The 16,010-nt window shown below is 41.3% G+C and overlaps 1 protein-coding gene across 2 annotated transcripts in view; it reads right to left on the reverse strand.

The window, feature by feature from the left end:
- ARHGAP35 (Rho GTPase activating protein 35) overlaps positions 1 to 16,010 on the reverse strand; it is a 141,973-nt gene that overhangs the window by 63,753 nt on the left and 62,210 nt on the right. For both annotated transcript variants that reach the window (XM_036274325.1, XM_036274326.1), the window contains exon 3: positions 5,559 to 5,703. In XM_036274325.1, the coding sequence (XP_036130218.1) occupies positions 5,559 to 5,703 (145 nt within the window). The remainder of the gene's footprint in view (positions 1 to 5,558; positions 5,704 to 16,010) is intronic.

A 16,010-nucleotide genomic window follows, 5' to 3' on the forward strand; every position in this document is an offset into this window, starting at 1 on the left:
AAGGCAGCCGATCGAAGCCTCTCTCTCAATCTCCCCCCACCCTCCCCTGCACCTTCCTCTCTCTAAAATCAATAAAATAAATAATTTTTTTTTAAAAGCACTGGTTCTCAAAAAATGACCCTCAAGCAAACCCTTGGTTACTGAATTCTTTTTCTGCAGAAAAACAAAAGCAAGCTGATGGGTGAATTCAGGGCTCTTTTGCCTCATCTAAGTTATGCTAAAAAAAAAAATTTTTTAAATAATTGTTTAAATAGTTACTCATCTTTTTAAAAATAAATTAATTTATTTTTGTTACAGATGCTTCTCCATTTAAAAAATTTTTGAGAACTATCACAGCGCATGTTTTTAGTTATGTTAAAGTAAAAACCTATATACATGTGCAAATAAGAGATTATAAGGAAACATATCAAACCACTAACAGTGGTTTTCACTAAGTGGAGATCAATAAATCTATAAATTCTTTTTCAGCCTTGGCCGGTTTGGCTCAGCGGTTAGAGCGTCGGTCTGCGGTCCAGAGAGACCCGGGTTCGGTTCCCGCTAAGGGCACGTACCTCGGTTGCAGTTTGTCCCCGGCCCTGGTTGGTAGTGTGGGTGGCAGCCACTCGATGTGTCCTTTTCACGTTGATGTTTCTCTGTTTCTCTCCCCCCCCGCCCCCGCCACTCTATCTGAACAAAAGATGAAAAAATGTCCTCGGGTGAGGATTAAAAAAAAAAACCAGTAATAAAAAAAATTTTTTTTTTAAATTTCTTTAATTATAAATTCTTTTTCATATTATTTTGTTTAATTTCTACAAATGAACATACTTTAATTATATAAATAGAAAAAAAGTTCTTTTAGGAAATGGAGTACACAAGGACTAGCCCCAACACACACACTAAGCTCACAAATACCAGGTTGAATTTTCTCCTTGAAATTGTATAAAAGGACAAACTAATGCCAACAAAGGGAAGTACATGACCAAAATGTAAAAGGACAAAGAAAAAAGAAAACAACAGAATTCAGGTATTATGTATTCCAGGCTGAAAACCACTCATTCAATTAACAATGAATTGCATATTGGGTGCCAAGCAATAGGGAGACAGGAGAACAGAGAACCTGTGCTCAGAAAGTGAAAATGTGCTGAGAGAACTACTGGGGAGGTGACATCAAAGTGCTGCTGGGTGCCCTGGTCCATTTGGTTCAGTTGGTTGGTAGCTGCCCATGCACCAAAAGATCGCCAGTTCGGTTCCTGGTCAGGACACATGCCTGGGTTGCAGGTCTAAACCCTGGGAGGGGCCATGCAGGAGGAAGCCGATTGATGTTACACTCTCACATCACTGTTTCTCTCTTTCCCCCTCTCCTTTCCTCTCTCTCTAAAAATCAATAAATTATTCTTAAAAAAAAAAAAAAGGTTTTGCTTGGGGGGGGGAGTCTTAAAGAATGAGTACAAGTTCCAGAGGCAGGAGGAATGTGAGACACATTTCAGACATATGAAGGGCATATGCAAAGCAGAGAAATACAAAGAATTTCTGCTTGGTCCCCATTCTTCTAAAATATTGCCTGTATTTTGGTAAAACAGTTTTAAAATTAATGTCTGCTAGTCCTGGCCAGTTTTGCTCAGCGGTCAGAGCATCGGCCTGCGGCCCAGAGAATCCTGGGTTCGGTTCCCACTAAGGGCACGTATCTCGTTTGCGGTTTGTCCCCGGCCCCACTTGGAGTTGTGCGGTGGCAACCAGTCGATGTGTCTCTCTCACATTGACATCTCTCTCTCTCTCTCTCTCCCCCCCCTTCCGCTCTATCTAAAAATAAATGCAAAAATGTCCTTGGGTGAGGATTAAAAAAAAAAATTAATGTCTGCCATAGTATAAAACAGAAAGGGGGGGGGTAGAAAAGAGAAAAAGCAGAATGAAGGGAGGGGGAAAGGAAGGCAGACAGTAACAGCATGACAGTACGCGTGTGAGAGGGAGAAGTCAAGAGTGTGGCCAGCATCTGGTAGGCAATGAAGAGGCAAGAAGAGGTTTTCAGTAGAAATGTCACATAATCAAGATGAACTGAAAAGTGGGATGATGGAGGAACAGTGGAACTGAAATGAAGGGACAGAGCCAAGAAATGACAAAGTAGAAGTGATGGACCTGGAAACTGATTAGATGAGTCAGAGATGTCCCTGAAGATCCAAGTTTTTTTTTTTGCGACCGCAGGACAACGGTGCAGTCTAACAGAGCTTTAAGAGAAGCAGCAGCTTGGTGGCAGACTGTGGGCTGGGTTGAAGAGGTCTTCATACCTGAAAGGATTCACAAGTAGAAAAGCAAGGAAAGGCATAATTTTGTTACCAGATGTAAAAAAAGCCGATCACAGCCCAAGAGTGAGAGAAGCAAGGTGGGTAGGGTAGGTCAAGACCATTGATGTGCTCAGGTAAAGGGCATGTGGGCAACATTCAGGCACCTGGTGCTACCAAAGGTGAGCTGCTAGAGGAGGCCACTCATAAAAGGCTTCTCTTGAGAAAGGGAAGCTCTCCCAGACAGGAAAATCCAAACTCATAGGTACAGAAGGGATTAAAGAGTTAGAAGAACTATGGTGATCACTGTCTCAGGCAAGAATCATCAATGGATATTAAATTAGTGGGTGAAAGTGTTAGGAGAAACCAGATACTTACAGTCTCAAAGCATCTCCCTACAAAATACTTATTCCTTACAAAGGGGCAAATAGTAGCTTTAATAGTGGAGAAGCTTAGCAGATACCACCACCTGAATCAAGGGATCAAAGTAGACTATCTCTAGTGATTGGACAAACTGACATCGCATGCCATCTGGTGTGATGCACTGAGGAGGACACAACATTGCTTCTTGATATTTTTGCCAAAAGTGCAAACCTGAATCTAATAATGAGGAAACGTTAACAAAACAAAACAAAACCAAAAACTCCCACAAAGAATAAAAACCCAAGTTGAGGAACATCCTACAAAATAACTAATCTATACTCTTTAAAACTATCAAGGCCATAAAAGACAGACAGACTGAATGGTTTTAGAGCAAAGGAGACTAAACAGACTTGACAAGTAAAATGTAACATGTGGTCCAGAATCCCGGACCAAAACAAAATGGTCTTTTGCTATAAAGTACATTAAGGGAACAACTAATGAAATAAAAATTTCTATAGATTAGATAGGTTAGTACTGCATTAGTGTTAATATCCTAGTGTTTTTTAACTGCATGGTGATGTAGCCCGGCCAGCGTGGCTCAGTGGTTGAGCGTTGACCCATGTACCAAGAGGTCACCAGTTCAATTCCCAGTCAGGGCACATGCCCAGGTTGTGGACCAAATCCCCAGTGAGGGGCAGGCAGGAGACGGTCAATTGCTGTTCTCTCTCATCGATGTTTCTATCTCACTCTAAAATCAATAAAGAAAAAAAATTTTTTTCTAATAAAAAAAATATCTACAAGTTAAAAAAAAAATTGCCTGGTGATGTAAAAGAATGTTTTTAGGAAATACCCATTGAAGTATTTAAGGGTAAAGGTGCATCATATCTGTAACTTGCCAACATTTCAGAAAAAAGACACAAATATATAGAGAAAGAGTAATACAGGGAATGTGTTAAAATGTTAACATTTATGAAACCTTGGGATTTTTTTGTAACTTTCAATTTGTTACATCTTATAAATGTCATAACTTTCCTATAAATCTGAAATAAGTTAAAGAAATAAATTAAGGAGAAAAGTGCCCACTCTTCCTTCCAATGCCACAAACTATCTCTGTGAAATGCTGGGTAAACAAGAGAGATTTTAATCACTGAATTGCTTTGGGCAGATTTCCTCCTGGCCCAAGGGAGAGGTGCCAGGAAGAAATTGATACAAAACCAGTGTCCAGACCTGGCCAGTGTGACTCAATTGTGAGTTCGATCCCTAGTCAGGACATACATGGCAGCCGATCAGTGTTTTTCTATCACACTGATGTTTCTTTCTCTCTCTCTCTTTAAAATCAATACACATATCCTCGGGTGAGTATTAAAAAATAACAACAAGAAACAAAAACAAAACCAGTGTCCAAAAGATGGACACTCAGAAAAAGCATTGGGTACAGAATGTACCAAACAAAGCCGCAGATCTGCTGTGATTTTGCAGAGTGCTTGCTGTGACTCAGCTCTGGTGTGCTGCAGAGAAAGCCTTGGAAATAACAACAAAGTCTTTAACGGCTTCAACTTGAAACCTACTTTCCCTGATTCTGCACATCCTGAGGAAATGTTAATACCAGTAACTTGACTTAATATGATGCTGCTTAAATTATCAGCAGAGCCTGGAAGGCTGTCCACACCACACAATATTTAGTATCACTACAGATAACACTGGAATCAGGAAGAACACATAGGGAGGCCATAATCCCTACCATGGTTTCTAATCAGTTTAAGCCTACATTCTTTAGCTCAACTATTTTTTTTTTTTTTATCCTCACCCGAGGACATTTTTCCATTTTTTTTTTTGTTCAGGTAGAGTGGGAGGGAGAGAGGAACAGAGAGAGAGAGAGAGAAACATCGATGTGAAAGGAACACATCGAGTGGCTGCCACCCGCACAACTGACCAAGAGAGAAACATCGATGTGAAAGGAACACATCGAGTGGCTGCCACCCGCACAACTGCGGGGGACAAACTACAACCGAGGTATGCGCCCTTAGCGGGAACCGAACCCGGGTCTCTCAGGACTGCAGGCCGACGCTCTAACTGCTGAGCCAAACCGGCCAGGGCTTTAGCTCAGCTATTAATGCTCAAGAATTGATGGAACCTTGTGCCCACTGTATCTCCTTCTCCTCAAAGCCCATCAGCTTTGAAAGCATCCAGGAGAAGAACAAAGGAAACAACAGCATGAAACTAGCAATTCCAGGGGTTTCAAAAGAGAGGCCAAAAGACATGTTACAGGAGCTCTAAATGAATGAAATCAATGTTTTAATATAGGTAATACTGTGTCACTTCGAGAACAATACAGACAAATTTTAAGATAGTTGGCCTCTGCAATAACACCAAGTTGTCAGTGGAGTTGAAATGCAGCTGCTTGACTAGAAGATACCCAAGCATTTAGCTGGTTTTTTACCTTACTCGGTAAAATAAAGAAATAAATCTATCAAAATATGAATCTCAGGCACCTGATCAATGGCCACAGGCTGTAACATTCACAACTAGTCATTCATTTTATTAAACCAAAATGCATTATCATTTGTGTCCAGTCTAGTATTGAGGACACAATGAGAAATAAAACTCTTTCCCTGACCTCAAGAAGCTGAGACAGACAGGCTACATACTATGACAGGGAGCTGGGGGAACACAGAGAAGGTACTCAGATCGTCCACAACTGCAGCACCGAGAACAGGACTGCTCTGGAGTTCTGAAAGCTCTACCAGACCCACACCACAGACTCATAACTCTAGAGATGGAGGGAGGAACCTGACAGCTGTTGGGACTGCTCAGTTCCTTCTCAGAAAGCATCTCACACTAAACAAGAGTTGATTCCAGAATCTTCAGATGGTTTAGCCCTTGGAAAGCATCCTGTGGACAGTAAAAGCTGTAAAATTGGCTCTGAGGTAACACACTTACCTGTGGCTTCAATGTATTCAATGCATCTCTCAATAAAAACAGGAATTGGCTTCTCTGGAGTTACAACGGTTGTTAAGGGAACACCAAAATAGTTACTCTCCCAGGTTGCCTTCGTGATGGATGGCCGGGGTTTAGGCTTTGGTTTCTGTCCAGAAAAGAGAAAAGAAAGCAGAAATACAAAGTGAGTCTCATCAGGCACCGACACATCAGGAAGGCTTCCAGAAGGGAACTTACAGTGGTGTGGAAACTGCTGGGAAGGTTCCAAGCAGGAGAGAGAGATCCACTTGTTCATTTCACTAATTTTGTATTTTCTAGCCTCCAAATATCACAAAAGATGCCAGCAAGTTGCCACATAATCACACCTTGAGCGTGAGATTGCACTGTCAGAACAAAGGTGTTTATAAAAAGCAGGCCATGTTTATTTAATAACAATGAGATGACTATCTACATCCTTTATCAGGGGTGCACTCGCATAAACAGGAAGTTTTCCAAACATCCCAAATGAATAATAGATATTATACACTCAAAGATGGCTAAACTTTTAAAAAGATAAAAGATGGCATTGAGCCCTGGCTGGTTTGGCTCAGCGTTAGAGCGTTGGCCTGTGGTACAGAGAGACCCGGGTTCGGTTCCCGCTACTGGGTCGCAGTTTGTCCCTGGCCCTGGTTGGTCGTCTCGATGTGCCCCTTTCACATCGATGTTTCTCTCTCTCCCTCTCTCTTCCTCCCATTCCATCTGAACAAAAAAATGGAGAAATGTCCTCGAGTGAGGATAAAAAAAAAAAGATGGCATTTCCAGAACAGAGATAGGCTCAAAGCCCCAAAGAGAATTCTTAGATACATCACCTAGTGTGAATGGTTTCCACGTTACAAAAGGATAAAACCACCCTGCTGGTGTGGCTCAGTGGTTGAGTACTGACCCATGCACCAAGAGGTCGCCGGTTCGATTCCTGGTCCAGGGCACATGCCCAGGTTGTGGGCCAAATCCCCAAGGGGGGTGGGACGCATGCAAGAGGCGGCCAATCGATGTTCTCTCTCATTGATGTTTCTGTCTGTCTCTCCCTTCCTCTCTCTCTCAAATCAATTTAAAAAAATATTTTTAAAAGAAAAGGGTAAAATTAACTCATCAAATGTGACAAATAAGATAACCCTTTATCTTTTCTTCCCCAGTAGTACCTTCCTTATGCAGCAGGAATAGCAGCTGCAACTACTTGAAAGCTTACTATGTACCAAACAAGTCCCAAATATTATTCCTTTAAACCTCATAACATTCCACTTTACCAAGGAAAAATGTCACATACCTAAATGACACAACTAGTAAGTGACTATGCTGGGATTCAAACCCAAGAGGGTCTGTCTCCAAAGACCCTGGTATTTTGTCAGTGGGTCTTCATTATGGTTAGGAGTTATCCAGATTGTAGTGTATCCTTAATCATTTATCCATCATCCAGTTATTGCCTGCCTATCCCAAGAACTTTCTAAAGCAGGCATAAACCCAATGGTCAAGAGCACAGGTTCTACAGTCAGACAGAACTGAGTTGGGCAGGTTAACTGAATTTTTCTAGGACTCAGCTTCATCTGTAAAATGGGATTCTTAACACCCAAACCCACAGATCTGCTGTGAATCTGGAATGAAATAATGCATATAAAGAACTTAAGCAAGTGTCTGCTACACAGTAAGTATTCAACTGATGGAGGCTCAATTTTCTAGCTAACTTAGATTGCTGAAAGTCACCTCCTCATCTTGTTCTAGTATTGAGAAGGGGAGGAAGTATAAGATTAAAATTTATTGTCTATTTACTGGAACTATGGTTATAAGGCTTTATGGTGATTAGAAATAGCTTCCTTCCAGCTTCTCTTAACAGTTCCTTTTTTTTTTTAATCCTCACCTGAGGACATCCTTGCATTTATCTTCAGATAGAGTGGGAGGGAGAGTGGGAGGAAGAGAGAGAGAGAAACATAGATGTGAGAGAGACACATGGACTGGCTGCCACCCTCACAACCCCAACCGGGGCCAGGGACAAACTGCAAAAGAGGTACATGCCCTTAGCGGGAACTGAACCCGGAACTCTCTGATCTGCGGGCCGATGCTCCAACCGCTGAGACAAATCGGCCAGGGCAAAAGTTCCATTTTTTAAATTTCTTAACACCAGTTGATTTGGAAGCCTCAGTTTTACTGAAGAACAGTGCTGCTGTTAGTTTTGAAAGGCAAATTCTGCCAAATTAGGATTGATAAAAACAATGACGTGGAAATCCTGATAGTCTTCTTTGTACATTAAGATTTTAGAACTAACAAGCTAAATGGTATGGGGAAAGCATTGCTTGATTCATTGTTATCCGGCTCCAAACAGATGTAATGATAGAAACACTCAGCCTGTCTTTTCTTTAGAAGAGCTCACATTATTAGACGATTACTACATACTAGGTGCTGAGCCACTTCCTGTCCATCATATCATTTCACCCTCTTATGGGCAGGGTGCTGCTCACAACCATCTTTTGAGCATGGTGCTGTCCCTCAGATGCTTTGTCACTTGACCAAAGTCACAGAACTTGTCTGTCAGGATTCAAATCCAGGTTTATTAGATTCCAAACCTTAAATTCTTTATGTTGTACTTCATATAAGTAGAAGATGCTAGAAAGACAGTCTAGACTGGTTATTTCATGTAAAGATACATCATAAATCATCAATTTGTTTTTCCTTACTTCTTTGTAAGAAGTTTGGTCACACCCTGCTTGCCCCAGGCAGTCTATAAAGGGAGATAGCGCCAGCCACTCCCTGCAACCTAAGAGGATATGTCACTGGTCTCACAAAGAGTGGGCACACTGCAGTGGGCCAGGGTCAGGGCCAGGCATTGTGGAGTGTGTGGCTCTTTGCTGGGACCCCAGGATCCATTCACATTGCATTAGTCCTCCATACTGAATAAGTTAGCAGTTAGCAGGCTCCATGAAGATTGGACTATCTTTATATCTGGGTTGCCACTTCAGGTAATGTCAGTCAGTGGCCTAAAATGGGCTTGTTCCTTCTTTTTACATATTTTATTCTCAGCTGCTCTTTTTCTTTTTCTTTTTTCCTTTTTGTTTGCACAGGAAGTCCTCAAAGAATTTCAGATTAAACAGGAAATGATATGTACCCACATAAAGGGTACCAAAAGGAATGAGAATGGCCAGGATAAGGAAAGGGAATAATTGACTCCAACTTAAAAGCTAGTCTAGTGAATTTTATGCAGAGACCCCTAAAAACTTTTAAATTTATAAGTTGTGCACATTTGTAAGTAAATCTGCCTTTCTAAATTGGTCTTATTAACTTGGAAATGAATTGAATTGCCGGAGATACACCTGGGTCCATTTACCTTTATCCTATTTGGTTACCCCCTTTTATCAAAGGCCAAATTTTCAGAGGTTTTAAAAAAGTTCCCATTTGTTTAGATCCTTTTTTCCTCATGTGTGCCTCAAAATAAAGGGACTGAATAATTTTGGAGCAAATATATCAATAACGTTTATGAGCATGAACTGTGGAGGAAGGGAAAACTGGGGCACCATGACAACTATTTAAAATAGCTGCAGGGCCCTGGCCGGTTTGGCTCAGCAGTTAGAGTATCAGCCCGTGAAACAAGAGTCGCGGGTTCAATTCCGATCAAGGGCACATACCTCGGTTGTGGTTCAGTCCCCAGCCCTGGTCAGGGTTGTGTGGGAGGCAGCCAATCGATGTGTCTCTCTCACATTGATGCTTCCCTCTCTCTCCCCCTCCCACTTTATCTGAAGATAAATGGAAAAATATCCTTGAGTGAGGATTAAAACAAAACAAAACAAAACAAAACAAAAAAAACAATCAAAAAGCTGTAGGACTATCTCATAGAAGGAGAACAGATTATTTCATATAATTTCAAAGGGTCATGTTAGGAGAGGTAAGAGGAATACACAGAAAGGCAGTTTTGGCCAATATAAAGAGAAATTAAACAACAATAACAAAAAACCCAGCTCTTTTAAAAAGGATGAGACTGCTGTGCAAGTATTCAACTACCTGCCATACTTGTTGTCAAGGAGATTCTGCCATTGATGGAAGGCTTTTAAATCAGACAACTACTCATAGCCCTGTCACCTTGAAACGTCTGAGATCTAGTTTAACATTTCAACTTACAAATACAGAAACAGAGAGTAAGCTTTAGAAACAGAGTCAATTCCCCTTGGTGAGTGATATGGATTCTCTCTCTCTCTCAAACAAACTGGTTTATAGACTGTTAAATATCCCCTTGAAATAACTAAAGGCTCTGTACGGTGTCACAAAATAAAGAAAAGAATTTTTGTGCAACTAATTCTAAACATTCCTACTAAGTAAACCAGACCTTGGGGTGCATGCCAAGAGTTGGGCCAGACTGCTGATACAACAAGTACCACATCAGGTATCTAAAGAGTTACTGGACAAACATCAGATGGAAATGCCATTCTTCTGAGTGGCCTGCCAGATGTCTAAGTCCCTGATCAGACATGTGTCACTCATTAGCAGTCACTAGAGCCCTCAGCAGCAGGTCCTTGGAGAGGAGAAAGTAACAGCATCCTAACATCCATCTTCTTTTGGGGGCACTAACTTAGCAGGCTGAATTGAAAAAACCATCTAGCCAGAGGAAACCAAGCCCTGAGAACAATTTACACATCTGTGTCTCCATGTTTAGAGTTTAACTAAGTTAAAACCAGAAAATAATAGTGTAATTGGGAGTGGTCATGTGCAGAACACTGTGCTAGGTGCTCTGCTCAATTAACTGAAACTTCACAACCAGCTTTCAAGGTAAGGGTTATTAGCCTCATTTTACAGATGAGAACACAGAGGCCCAGAGAGACTCATGCCCAGCACCGAGAGTGCCAGGATGCAGAGACCAGTGATTGACGAATGCCAAAGTCCTGTGGTTCTTCTCCTTACATGAACTAGCTCCACGATGAAATGCCACTGACATAAATGAAGAACTGGGTCAGCTTGAATCATCCTCACCTTGTCTTTTTGGATAAATATTTTTTGGATGAATAACAGTCCATTGTTCTTTACTTCAGTTTCCTTAAGAACATTGTGACTGATTTTTAGTCTTGATATTAACTGGGTAGCAAAGGAAATAGAAATGAACCACTAGTTTATGGTAGTGTACTGTAAAGAAGTGGGGATTGGAATTTGCCTCTAGTCTCTTGGCTTTTCTGAAATGAGAAAAGAGCATTAAGGGGAAAGTCCTAACTTTGCCAGAGTGGGAAGATGTCTGTCACCTGCCTATGGGATGGTAAGCCCACTCCATATCCCCTCCATGTCCAGAGTGGCAAGAAAAGGATTAGAATGCGAGCCCAGGAATAACAAACAGGCTGGAGAAGGGACCCGTCTATCGAACTACACAATTGGCGTGTAGTAAGCATTTAATTCCCTGAACAAAACCAGTTTCCAATAATGTACAGGGCCAATGTCTCTTGATAGTTTTTCGTTTAGATGAGAACTATCTCTGTGGGTACAGAGGTTTTTTTCTTCTTCTAACACTGTGCTGCTCTCACTAGGATGTGAAGAAGTGAGGCTCAGAAGGTCTTGTTCATACAGACAGTACTGTATCACAGATAATCAATTTCCTGTATGACTCTGTGGGCACCAAGCAGAAACAGTCATTTATGTATACAAACAGCTATTTTCCTACTGGGTTAAGTTCCTAAAGGGCAAGAATACTGGCATTTTTCTTTTTTAATGAATTATGACTAAGGTCACATAGCAAACTAACAGCAGAGATAATACTAGGACCAAAGTCATCTCTCACCCTCAATGAACTTACAATCTAATTGGTAAGAGAAAAACGTATATTCATATTAAACAAAGCTGATCTAGATATTAGACAAGTAAGTATCAACTGAGCCACAAATAAAAGTCTCCCCTGGCACCAATGGAGAGGTCAGCCACCCTGGATAAAGAATATTCTATCTTCTGCGGGAGCAGCATGTACAGCATGTAGTGATGCTAAACTGTCAACTTCTAATATTCTCTCCTGGTCTCCATGAATACCCTCATACATTTGAAATTACTTATCCAGGTTTTAGGGTCAGAAAATATGGTCATTAGAGTTGCGTACCACCTAGAACAGTATTTTAAATGGCTGGTATAAAAAACAGAATCCAGCTCAGCTGGTGTGGCTCAGTGGTTGAGCACTGACCCATGCACCAAGAGGTTGCCAATTCAATTTCCGGTCAGGGCACATGCTCAGGTTGTAGGCCAAATCCCCAGTAGGGGGCATGCAGGAGGCAGCCAATCAATGTTCTCTCTCATGGATGTTTCTATATCTCTCTCCCTTCCTCTCTCTCTAAAATCAATAAATTAAAGAAAAACAACCTAGAATCCAGGCTGTTGGATTCTTCTTCTTTTTTTTTAATTAAAGGAGGAACGACATATAAATAATATAGTCTGGAACAGGGACAGTGTCCTTTGAATGGGGACAACTCTCCCTCTCCAGAGTGAAACTCATACAAGCAAAGCCTAGAAGGTCACATGGATGGTAATATGGTTTGCCAAGTTGTGTGATGGCACGCCCTGGACTAACTGTAGCTGGTACGATAGAAAAACCAAAAGATTCCATCAACTATGTCACTACAGATTTCCTCAGAGCACTTTCTTACATTCCATATTCAACATACAGCTTTCTGATCGGCAACAATTCCTTCACAATTCCAACAGAGCTTCAAAAAGACCTTTTCATTGAAGCTACTTGCTCATGCCCCAAATATATTCTTGGTTAACTGGCGCTCCCCCTTCTGGCTCTGATAAAATCGAAGCCCAAGTTTAAGAGAAAACGTGAGGGTGGATTTGTTCTTACTGGCAAAGTCTATTATGAAAGCACAAATGCTTAGTCTTGTCTCCTTCAAGCTGGCAGTCAGTACTATGACCAAGTCACTTACCATCTCAGGGCATCTTTTTTTAGGGAGGGAACAGGAAGTAGCACAAAGTCTCAGCTTTCCTAGCATCCCTAATCCTCTCCCATGATGGGAAAATAAAGAAAGTCAGGTCATACCCTTAGGGACCACAAATAAAATGAGACCACAGCTTTTTGCTCTATTAAAGGCATAATGTCTAGCAAATCTGGGTCAATCCTTATTGCTGTTTCAGACTGAATGACCAATATAATAGGGGGCTAAGTGTGTGGGGGGTGTCTACTAGTTCCAGAGAAGTTTTTTTTTTTTGTTAAAAAATATGTTTTTATTGATTTCAGAGAGAGAGGAAGGGAGAGGCAAATAGAGACAAACATTGATATTGATCGGTTGCCTCCTGCATGCATCCCAACCCAGGCATATGCTCTAACAAGGAATCAAATCAGTGACCCTTTGGTGCACAGGACAACGCTCAACCAACCAAGCTACACTGGCCAAGGCACAGAAAAGTTTTTATAAACATCCTTCTTGACTCAGCACTCACTGAATGTAGACTTTCCAGAGCTATACATTAGTTTTTACCTGCTTGCCTCTTCTCCAGCACTAGAGAAAACACATTCAGAAGGCCTTTCTCTATGAAAGTGAAGTTGATTCCCGACTTGAGCTGAAATAATCTGGGTCCTTACAAATATATTTCAGTATCACTAGGAGTTGGAGGAGAACAAACTGGCTCAGTGAAGATCAGAGCAATTCCCTGTTCTTTGAAGATAGATTTGGGTTGCCTATTGTAATATATATTTTTTAAGGGCAGGTGTGCTGTAAGCTAAGGCAGATAGTTAAAGATAGTCTATTTTTGTCACCAAAAACACACTACAGCAGTGCTTTGGGCTTAAAATAAACTTAGAAACGAATGACACTACTTCAAAACAATTTCTCAAAGTTCCAGTTGCTATTTCAGTGTCTCCATGCCTTTTTGTCCTCTACTCAACTAGACTCCAAAGCTAGAAACAAACAGCACTATGCTGTTTTTAAGAGGCAGTGTGGGGAAATGGATTTTTTTTTCCACATAATTTGTCTGAAAGGAACAAACTGACTGGACTGAGTGGTCCAAGTGTGTGCCTGGCTACTGAATATTACTGTCTTTCTAGTAGACTGGATTCTAAAAGCCCACCAAAAGTGGAAGTTAGAGGACTAGGCTTTAAAAATCTCAGCTCCTCCACTTAGTAACTACACTAACTTGGACAGGGTTAATCTCTCTGAGCCTGTTTTCTCATCTCTAAAACCCAACATTTTAAAAATCACTGATAAGAGAAATAGATGAAAAGTGGTATGGAAATGCCTGGTACTGTACTTGGCACCCAATAGGTAGGTATTTAATAAAGGTAGCAAAGTACAAAACCCTACACATGGTATACACAGCCCTGTTATTTGGCCTGGTTCTACCTCACTTTTTGCAGTAGCCACTCTAGGTTTCTTTTAACTTTTTGAATGTGCCATGTTTTTGCAGCTCCAAGTTCCATACTGTTTTCTTGAAAGCTCCCCCAATGAAACCTCTATCTTCACTGAATTTGCCTGCCTCACTCTGTAAGTCTCAGCTTTATGTATCATTTCTTTGGGGAGTTTTCCCAGATATCCTAGTTGAGGTTAAAACTCCTTGATAGCCCTGGCTGGTTTGGCTCAGCAGTTAGAGCATTGGCTGTGGTCCGGAGAGACCTGGGTTTAGTTCCCGCTAAGGGCATGTACTTCGGTTGCAGTTTGTCCCCGACCCTGGTTGGGTTGTGTGGGTGGCAACCACTTGATGTGTCCCTTTCACGTCGATGTTTCTCTCTCTCTCTTCCCCTCCCACTCTATCTGAACAAAATATCGAAAAAGTGTCCTCAGGTGAGGATATAAAAAAAAAAAAACTCGTTGATACACAATTCCACAGTACCCTGTACCTCCCCTGTGGTAACATTCAAAATGCATGTAAGTACATGTTTAACATCCATCATCCCTGTGACCTGAACTAGACAAACACAAGTGCTCACTAAATGCCTAAGACTGAATTGTTTCCTTCCTAAAAGAATGAATAAACATGAGCTTTGGAGCAAAAGTATTGCTTTTAAAAGATAAAATTCGTTCAGGAATCAGAAAACCTAAGGTCAAGTCAATGCCCTCACCCCATTTTTAAGACCAAGGTATTTATTTGTCCTCATAGCTCATTGAGTAGGACTAGCCTTTTGGAAGCACACACTGAGTCTTTCCTGAGCAGGTCAAGGAGATCATATTTCATACCATTCAGCCTGTCTGTCAAAATGCAACATCCCTCCCTAGGGAGGGAGCAGCCCAATTCCCCAGCTGGTTTTTATTCACACTAGAAACTTTAACTCCGTTCTAGGCCTTACAAAATGAGAGCTGTGTCCACACAAAGCCACAACAACCAGCCAATTCACTGAATCCAATAAAATAAGCCAATTCACTGGGGGGACACAAACTGTCAAACTGACTACTTGGTGCCTTATAGACCAAACAATGCGTGATTGAATTGGTTTGCTTTTCAATAGGTTGTCTTGTCATGAGGTAGGCTCCAGTGAGTGAAAGATTTTCTTTATCATTCTGTTTTGTTTTTTTGTTTTTTAACACAAAAATAAAAGCACATAAGATAGAAGGGTAAATTACCAATAATGGTTTCTCTTTATCCATGGTCAAACAAACTAAATTCAGCAATTCGAGGTTGCCCAAAAGGCATACTTTGTAGAGCAAGGCTCCCAGCCTGTTTTTTGGCTTTAAAATAAGACCCTGCCAGTCCTGATCTCCCCTTTGCAAACACATGGCACTGGGAGACAGAGACCATGTGCAACAACAACTCTTTACAGACAAAGCATCTATTCATAGATCCCACTGAAGTGCAATCGTAGATTTTCAATTTCATTCAGCTGTGTGTGGAAGGCTCCCACTATGAGGGTGGGTTGCTAAATGGTTCAGCTGGGAAAAGGACCCAGAATCAGAGTCAGCTCTACAGTCTGCACTTTCATTAGTAGAAATGAAAGTGAGTCCCTCACACCAAGTCCAATTTTACAGTAAAGAGCTAATCTAGCAAATGAGCCAAGAGGCTGAGCAATTTCTCTCCACATCACTTGGTACCCAGAGCATAGCTTTCTTTGTTGTTGGGGCTGTTGCTAGGGTAAGTGCTAAGAAAGTAGCTAAGTAACACATAGGGTTAAAACTTATACAAAAGGAAGGAACAATGTTGGTCCCCCCCAAGCCCACAGCTACACCAGACCATTTTCTTTGAATACAACCTGCATTTTTTTTTCACCGTCTAGCCTTTTCATACCTCATTCAAGGTCTAGCTAAATAATATCATAACTAATGCTTATTCAGTATGCAGTATGCTCAGTGTTTTCCGTGCATAAGCTCATTCCATTCCCCTCAACCATATGAGTAATTTGCTACTACCTACATTCTCCCCTTTTGCAGAAGGGATGTGGAGAGGTCAATCATGTGCCCCAGTGAGGAAGTGGAGGAGCTGGGATTTAGCATACCCCTTCCCAAAGCCTGAGCTCCTAATCACAAACTACACTACCTTAACCACCCC

This window comes from Molossus molossus, unplaced genomic scaffold (genome assembly GCF_014108415.1).
Source record: "Molossus molossus isolate mMolMol1 unplaced genomic scaffold, mMolMol1.p scaffold_m16_p_21, whole genome shotgun sequence".
Taxonomy (NCBI): domain Eukaryota; kingdom Metazoa; phylum Chordata; class Mammalia; order Chiroptera; family Molossidae; genus Molossus; species Molossus molossus.